General features: G+C 47.1%; 1 protein-coding gene across 5 annotated transcripts in view; it reads right to left on the reverse strand.

Moving 5' to 3' along the window:
• Positions 1-43: 43 nt before the first annotated feature.
• The window catches only part of LOC123044657 (uncharacterized), a 27,801-nt gene continuing 18,641 nt past the window's right edge, over positions 44-9,203 (reverse strand). For 2 of the 5 annotated variants that reach the window (XM_044467465.1, XM_044467461.1), the window contains exons 9-12: positions 7,300-7,377; positions 6,635-6,784; positions 1,407-3,215; positions 44-954 (exon numbers count right to left, since the gene is read on the reverse strand). In XM_044467465.1, the coding sequence (XP_044323400.1) occupies positions 775-954; positions 1,407-3,215; positions 6,635-6,784; positions 7,300-7,377 (2,217 nt within the window). In that variant the 3' untranslated portion in view covers positions 44-774. Of the gene's footprint in view, positions 955-1,374; positions 3,216-6,634; positions 6,785-7,299; positions 7,378-9,203 lie in introns of all 5 variants that reach the window. The other 3 variants (XM_044467463.1, XM_044467462.1, XM_044467464.1) reach the window with 3 other exon arrangements.

Below are 9,203 nucleotides of genomic sequence, written 5' to 3' on the forward strand. Positions count from 1 at the left end.
CGGTAACTGTTAGAACCATCATTTCTATTCACACTTTGGCTAGTAAAAAATACCGCACCTGCTAACTGTGTAATAGTGACGTAACAGTTGTTTGGCCCCTAGATTGTGTAATAATGACATGGTACCCATCAAGATAAGGGCAGAACTACACATTTTCTAGTCGGCCTTGTACACTTCGCTTTCCTTGCTCTCCTGTGTCGCCAACTCCGATTCTGAAGAGTGATATGCCACTATTGCAGAAAGGTAGCATCAGACTGCAAAGGATTCACACTTTGGAAATCAGTGAAGAAATATACAGTTCCCCCAGCATATCCAAAAGCTCTTTCAGCAGAAACACTCATGATATGAACCACGGCGAGCTGTCAGTCACAGCTGACATTCCTCGTGACTTCATATTTCAGCAGAAGCTAGTTTTTCATATTTTGGCCGTTGCTCTCGAAGAAGGCACAAAATGCTATAGTATAATACCAACATTCAATGTGTTAGATTGAGCAATCGCAATCACGCACATTCAAGCTTCTGCACCAGGGGAAAGGGGAAGCTCAGCATCACCACTCAGACACAGAATACTGTTAGGGCATGGAACAGATGAAACGTCCCTTTTCCAAAATACTTTGATGGATCGAAGTGTCAAATGGTTAGATCAATCACTTGGAATTTCATAGATCCTTGGCTTGGAACATACATGGATTACTTCAATGACTGGAACGTTGGGACTGTGGAGTTGATGGGTAGGACAACTCAGATTGCTCACCACTCCGCAATTTGGAACCATCACTGTGCGGGAGACAAGTAAATTAGGACCGAGGCAAATTTAAGACCCAAGCAAAGACCTGTTGCTTTAGGGGCAACATGCTTCAAAACTGATTTAAAACATCCAAGTGTGTTGATATTGGATGTCACCTGTGATGCTTCAGATTGTTGGCCATGCTCCAGCTGCATCTTCCTTGCATCCTGAAGAGATACAGAAATGCTCAGAGACGACACAGTTGGCAAATGAAACTTAACATGTTTAAATACCAAGTTAGTTGTGCCACACTTTCCTCCAGAAGACAATGGCAAATATTCAATATTGATTCTATTTTGTGATGTCACATATCATGAATTACCAAAAATATATGTCGAGAAATAAGGCGAGCTGGATTTTATGACGTGTTGATATGTTTAAGGTACAGCAAGAGTGGACACAAAGCTGAACTTGGTATTCACTAGTACTCCCTCCGTAAAGAAATATAAGAGCATTTAGGGAGGGAGTACTAAAATATCTTCTGTAACATAATGGACAGTAGCCTGAAGTCCTGAATTAGTCACACTGATTTCAAATAGTGTTGGGAACATAATGCAGAGCAACCAGATTAGCACACCAACTCCTACCCTTCATTTAGCAGAATCAGCAGGATAGCTACCTCATGATTTAGCTCGCAATTCTGATCCTCGAACACTTGTTGGCTTGCTTGCTGTTGCAGGTACTGCTGCATCTGCTGTTGGGCAACCTGTTGCTGCTGCTGCTGCAGAACTACCATCTGCTTCTGTTGTTGATCATAAAGCTGCTGCTGTTGCTGCTGAAAGAGCTGCTGCTGTTGTTCCATGTCTTGTTTCTGCTGCGGCATCTGCGAGAGATACTGTTGCTGCTGCATTAACTGCTGCTGTTGCTGTTGTTGTTGTTGGTACATTTGCTGTTGCTGCTGTATAAAGTACATCTGCTGCTGCTGCTGGAAATAAAGCAATTGCTGCTGTTGAAACTGCTGGCTTTGATCAATTTCAGATTCTTGTTGCTGATGTTTATTTTGTTCATGTTTAGCATCCCCTGAGTGATACTCACCCTGTGTTTTGTCAGACTGTTGCTGAACTTGTTGTGCATGTTGTTGTTGTTGCTGCTGGACCTGTTGCTGCCAAAGTACCATTTGTTGGTTTAGTTGTTGTACCTGTTGTGTAAAGCTTTGCTGGAGATGCTCGGTTGGAAGCTGCTGCTGTTGCAAACTCTGTATCTGCTGATTATGCTGAGTCTGCAGGTGATACAGCTGTTGCTGGTAATATTGCCACATCTGGGATGCATACCCTTGCATCATTTCCATGTACTGTTGGTTTCCCTGGTTCGGTTGTGCGACGAGGTGAACTTGAGAGTGTGGGGATGTATGAACATTCTGAGAAATTGCATAAGCAGGCCCTTGCTGCTGCATCTGCTGCATGTTTTGTCCAGCTAGAAAAAGGTTAATGGATTGGTACGTTTGAGAATTATCCATGTGGTGCTGAAGGGGAGCTTGAGCAGTCACTGCATTGTCGGGAGAAAACTGAGAGCACGTGGTAATTTGTGTTGCTGCCATTTCTGAGCTGGAAGGTTTTGCGCCGACTGACAGATCTTGTGTCTGTGAAGACTGAATATGGTCTTGACTGAGTGCAGAGACTTCCGTACCACATTGAGTTGCTTCTGGATTATCACGAGAGCTCTCTGGCTTTGCATTACTGACAGACATATCATGCTCTGTTTCCAGCTTTACCTGGATTTTCTCAAGTTGCTTATTCTCTAATTCCAAAAATATTGGAGTTGGACCGGACGGACTTCCTTTGAGTAAGCTTGTCCCAGATGATGGTTCAGATCTTGAGCATACTGCTCCTGGATGATGATCAACTGCATATAACTCAATGGCCTTAATCTTGTCCTGAGCATCAATCTGCTTGCGATCAGCAATTGAATTTGAAGGAGAATCATGATTGCGTGATTCAGCTTGAATGGCTTTCTCACTTACCGAAGCATGACATATTGTTGTCTGGTCAATTTGCTCGCATACAGTTAAATCATGACTGATATCTTGGTTAGCATGCGAAAACATTTGGCTTTGAATTCCATACTTGACCAAGCTGTGTTGGCTGTGAGCTGTATCGCCAACCTCCTGTTGCGCATCAACAGTCCCTATGTTCTGCTCATCACCATATCCCTGTCCTTCTCCTGAATTGACAGCATCCATATCCACTTGCGAACCGACTTCTTTATCAACTTGCCAAGAACAAGTTTCACTTTTGGATGACTGTTTTAATGTGATCGTGCCTTCTGGAGAACAGTCATGAGCAACCCTCAGAAATTCAGTTATTCTCCTCTTGTTACAGTCAGTAGTACAGTACCGCTGTGACAGGTTCCTTGTGTTGTGAGGAAAAAGTTTGCTGTGTCGAGCACATGCTTTTCTGAGTTCTTGGACACTCCCATAAAGGTCAACGAACTGCAAGCAGGAAACCAGTTGAGGCCAGCAATATAAAGATGCAGGAGATAACGGACAAGAAAGAATCTAAGTTTCCTGTGTGGGGGGGAAATAAGAACTGTATGCCAGTACTTTTCATCAGCATGCTAACAAAATAGAACAAATATGAGGCCACTGCTTCAGTTAGTTCAAACCATTACAGCATGACAGCAAAGATTTAACTAAATGTCACACGTGCATGACATGAGAGAATCTGACACAGCTCCCCTGCCATTCATCCTCCATCAAGTGACAATGGAGTTTCAATGTAAGTCTTCCGCCTCCTAGGCCTGCTATCGACATGAGCATTTTCTCGTCCCTTCTCAGCCACTTCAATGTCTCAATTCTGGATGAATAATTCACCTTCACAATGAAGGCTTGGAGCATACGGCATGTATGGATAGATGATCAGTTGGTGATAAGTAAATAAGAGGTCAGACAAATCATCATAGTGATGAACTAGCTGCAGGTAATCAACAAGTATGTTTGAAATGTTTCAGAGCATTTGTTATGTTTCTTTCTAAAAATTGGCTGCATATATGCATTACCAATAATAAAGTGCATTTCTTTCATGATCTTAAGCAAAGAATGTGTCAGAAAAATTTATATCAAACCCCGTTTGACTATTTGTTGTTAATTCACAACGGGATAACAACCATGCTGAAGATAGCCAGGTTGCCCAGACAGCATGGCTGTACGGGGTAAGACAGTGGATGGATTCAGTGGTTCGATACCCCTATATAGTGTGTACCAATCTTTGACTAGAGCCTGGAAGTAAATCTAACCTTTGATTGTGGCCAATCTAACAGCCGGCAGTGGATGGATTCAGAATCTACAATGTTCAGCAGTCATTCGCATCTTTCTGGGACCTTCTGACTGAATAAAAAAGCATAGAGCCACTCAGAGGTCTGGCACCAGGAGCGTCCAAGACAACACCGTGACCCGGAAACGTAAGTCATACACTGTCACGTGGCCCTAATTTGGTATCCTAGCCTTTGCCTGTCTGGAGTATCTATTACTGAAACAAGGTACACACTGTGATGCTAACGTAAAACTACTCACAAACCAAATACTCTACTCCCTCCGTTCACAAATATAAGATGTTTTGGATATTTCAGTATGGACTACATACGGACTAAAATGTGTGAACAAACACACACAAGCGTGTCTATACATCCGCGATTCAGAAAAAAGTAAGAGCATCTTATATTTGTAAACGGAGGGAGTACTTTACATGAAAGTACATCGTAGTAATCTAAGAGTACTCTCAAGACAAGTATTTATAAAGTGCTTGTGTTTTGTTTTTCTGGAGAGATTTCTTATAGATTGCTGGGTGACTGCTTCATAACAAGCTTAAAACCACGGTAGCAAAACAAACCTTGAGAGCAAAGTATGGGTTCAGTGCTCTAGCCTTTCGAAGTTCCACAGTCCAGGTGTTAAAAGCAGATACCGTCGAAATTCAGGGATTTTTTTTTTCGAGAAAACGCAAAAGACCTTGCGTTTCTTTTCATTGAACAGGTAGGGAGTCAGTTACAGTCGTCCTAGGACGAATAAAGCGAGAATAAGATACAAGGCTCAGTGCACGTCCCATGTAGGGGGGAGGACTACTCTAAGACCTGCCGCTCTGGCCTTAACCCAGGAGCCGGCTTCCTCCTTGATTCGGTCGACGAGCGTGCCGAGGGAAGGCGTCGCGTTATCGAAAACGCAGCTGTTCCTATGCTTCCAGACGAGCCACGGTACTAGGAGCGCTACGGATTGTAGGGCCTTGCGTTGTGCTTGTGGCGTGTCGTGCTTGGCGTGTTGCCACCAGTCCATGAGGGTGGGCTCCTGGTTAGGGATCGGCGCTGGGATGCGCAGCCACGCCAGGGTCTCGTGCCATGCCTGCCTCGAGAAGGGGCAGTCAAGCAAGAGGTGCCGGATCGTTTCTGGTGCCTGATCGCACAGAAGACAGCGCGGATGATGCTGCAGGCCATGGCGGGCTAGACGGTCGGCGGTCCAGCAGCGATCCAGGTTAGCGAGCCAATGGAAGAACTTGGCCCTCGGGGGAGCCCGCGCCTTCCAAATCAGCTTCCAGGAGTAGGAGTGCGTGGATCCTTGGAAGGTGGCCAGGTAGCAAGTCTGCGCAGAATAGATGCCGCTCGTGGTCCACTTCCAGATCAGTTGATCGGGGGCATAAGTGTGGCCTGCTGCGCGAGGTGCCAAAGCTGCAGGTACTGACCGATATCATGGAGGCCGAGAACGCCCTGGATGTCACGGGCCCAAGCGTTGCCGTTGAGGCCTTCGGCCACCGTTCTAACCTTGCGCCGTCGCTTGGGGACGCAGTTGTAGAGCAGGGGCATGAGCTCGCCGACGGAGCGCCCGTTGAGCCATTGATCCTCCCAGAACAGGGCTTTCATGCCGTTCCCAATGGCCATGAAGGTGGAAGCAAAGAACAGGGAGCGCTCATGGCAGGAGAATTGGAGATCCAGCCCTTGCCAGGCGCGTCCCTCGTCAGTTCGCGAGAGCCAAAGCCACCGCAGTTTGAGCGCAAGCCCGGTGCGCTCAAGGTCGCGAACCCCGAGACCCCCAAGCTCGAGGGGGCGGGAGACGAGGTGCCAGTTCACATGGCAGTGACCGCCGTTGGTGACGGCTCGCCCAGCCCATAAGAATCCCCGTTGAATCTTCTCGAAGCCTCAGAGTTTTCTTCGTGGGGGCAAAAGCAAGCAGCTGGTGCACCGGGATCGCGCAGAGGACCGACTTGACGAGGGCAAGCCTGCCGGCTCTGTTCATAAGCCATGCTTTCCAGGTGGGCAAGCGCCCGGCGACCCTGTCGACCAAGGGCTGTAACTGACCGGCGGACGGGCGGCGCGTCGTCAAGGGTATGCCGAGGTAGGTGACTGGGAGCGCAGCGGTCGAACAGCCCAGGCCAGAGATGATCTCAGTGGCAACCTGCTCCCCATGCAAGACCATGGCCGAGCTCTTCGCGTAATTAACTTTGAGGCCGGACGCTCCGCCAAACAGGCCAAGGATTTCCTTGACCGCAGTTATGTCGCTCTCCGTGGCATGGCAGAATGGATATTATCTTCCAGTGCACTACAATGTATACTGTTTTCTACATTCACATTGAGTGATGCCCACCTGTCACTTAAGATGTAGTGAGACGACTCCAACACAATGTTTACTGAATTCACTTATACTTCAGATTACTGAATCCCATAATATTAAGCGCAGAACAAGAAGAAAGAGATAGATTTTCATTTAGAAATGATTATTCGATCCACTTAGAAAAGTGAATGTAAATGGAGTGTGCTCGCCAGTGTGCATTAAACTGCAAACACGCGAACTGCAAAGGATACACATGCAGCCGTACTAAAGAAATGCACAAAAAGATACACAATGCAAACTGCCGGTAACTCTCTAACCTTTAGAAACAACAACGAGATATCTTCACGGTCTTCAGGGCTTAAAGCTGTTGATACGCCCGATCCAGGAATCACGGCATTAGCAATAACAGAATCAAGCAGAGGTATTTCTGTAGATCCTCCGTATGTACTCATGAACTGTATGAATCCCTAGTGGAAGATCACAGAAGGTATTACACAGGTCTCTTTCCAGACAGGAAAGAATAAAAAATGAAACTATGCTCATTAAGAATAAATGGCACTGTCCATGGAATGGGTATGGAGGCTTATCTAATCTAGCCGATGCTATGCATGCTTGTATTTATGCATTGCAATTTGCTTCTGATGCAGGAATGGGATGGGTGGTGCTCGAAACTGATGCCACTGTCCTCAAGCTGGCGTTGGTAAGCAACGAACATGATTGGTCAAGACATGGTGTCATATTAAGGGATTCAAAGTTTATCCTTCTTACTAGTATTATAGTTTTCAAGGTTGTCTGTTGTAATTGTGAGTGCATTTTATTAGCTGATACCTTGGCTGCTAATGGTGCTTATATGGACCCAGATGCAACTGATGTTTGGCTTTGACTCGGTTCCAAACGTATAAACTAGTATGGTCAGCGGTTTGTCTGTACCACCAAGTTAATAAAGCCCACCGTTTTCTCAAGGAAAAAAAAAGACATGCACCTTAATCAATGGTTTGCAGGGTGCCTGTTTTATTCCCTTGACAAAGACTTCTTTAGCTTCACCAATGCTATGACTTGCCTGTAGAACATGACATAATCAGCCAAAAATAAAAGCACAAATGTGCTATGTCTAAGCATAACATATGTCAGTCCAAACTAAAAGCAGAAACATCAACTGGTGAATATATACTCTTCTAGTCAGGAGAGCATAACACATGACTCAATTATTTGCTGCATCTTCCGTGACACTCTAGGCCCAAATATAACTCAAAGCACAACACTGGCAGGACAGGTGGACATCAATAGGACCCCGCTTACACTTCCGTCCGCTACACCCGGACTGTTCAGGCCAGTCACCCCGGACTGCCCGGACGTGCCTGCCTATGCTCAGTAAACGGGCCAAAGGCCCATGTATACGTTTCCCCTTACCCCTTTGTGGTTGGACTATAAATACTCCACCCCCACCTCCTCTCTAGGGTTAGTTAAGAACAGAACTCATTGACAGAGCTTAGCTCATCTACCTCCCCTAGTGGGATTCCTCCATTGTGGAGATGGCTCCTCGTGGAGAACAAGGCCACCTTGCGAGGTAAAGACTGCAAGGGTGCAAGACCTCCTTCCCATGTGGAATTCAAGCCCTCCTCATCTTAGGACTTGGGGAAGAACTTCCCACCTTGTTCTTGCTTTTCCTTGGATTTGTAGAAACCACGTTGACCTTGTGGTGTGGATCTATGATTACAAGTGTGTTATGCCTTCAGTTATCTCCTTTCCTCGTGTCCTTTATTTTTTGTGTTCTTCACGTTCTTCCTCAAATCGACCTCCAATTCATGAAGATCGGGCCACCCCTAGGGTTCACATTGTATCACCCCAGAGAACCTTGGGTGCTACCAGTTGTGGAGCTATCTTCGTCACGCGCACCGGTGATCCCAAACATAAATCTCTTTGCAGTTGAAGCAAAGGCCTTGACGACATTATTCTGCCAACTCAGCTTGGGTGGGGCGCCGAACCTGCCGTGGCGGAGTCGGCTCTCGAGTGGTCGACGGCAGAACAGATGCAAGTGGTGCTGGCAGGGAAGATATTGGAGTTGAGTTAACCGCAGGAGGATCGGAGGGGCCTTGGTGAAGGAGATGGTGGTTTTGAGGTCAGATGGTCGTTGAAGTTCAACGTCAATGCGAAGACCATTGGACAGCCCTGCCGTGTACAGGAACCGTTATTGGGACGGTATTAATGGCTTATTGTTGTGGCACATGAGTGCTAGAAACCTGCTTGTGTAGTCGGCGACCGAGAAAGTGAATGGCAGACACACCAACTCGCAAGGGATTTGCGCGAAGTGAGGTCCCAAACTGAACGTGGCAAGCCTCCTTCAACTTCTACCATGTCGTGATGCCGAAATCACACTCAAGCTGTAAGTACCGGAAGTGAGCATCATTGGTGAGGTGGTAGGCTGCAGTCCAGACGCTGTCGGCCTCGTCCGTGCTCGCGCCTATTGAGCCAACCAAGAGGATCGACCGAGCCATCATACGTTGGGAAGTCGAGCTTCTGGAAGTGCGGAACGCCGGAACCCGAACCTAAGCCGAGATGGTGGTTAGGCAAGGGCGGAAGGGACGCGATGGGCGGGGTGGATCCATAGATGGGTTGTGAAGGGTTCCCGGCCATAACAGTGTATGAAATCGGTTGGCAGGTAGAGGTGTGAAGGTGGTAGAAGCGGCGGCGATCTGCGGCTGCTGCTGGTAAAGCTGCTTATTGTAGGGCTGCTACTGGTAGGTGGGGCAGCAAATTGGGGTGGAATTTGAGCTGTAAGGTGGGGGTGCAAAGTGGCCCAGATTGATGTTTAGGGGCAGCTGCGGCGAGCAAGTAGATGGCTGGAGGTGGTAAAAGGGGGATGGAGCACCGTGGTGGTTGGCAGGA

Source organism: Triticum aestivum, chromosome 2B, assembly GCF_018294505.1.
Source record: "Triticum aestivum cultivar Chinese Spring chromosome 2B, IWGSC CS RefSeq v2.1, whole genome shotgun sequence".
Lineage (NCBI taxonomy): Eukaryota > Viridiplantae > Streptophyta > Magnoliopsida > Poales > Poaceae > Triticum > Triticum aestivum.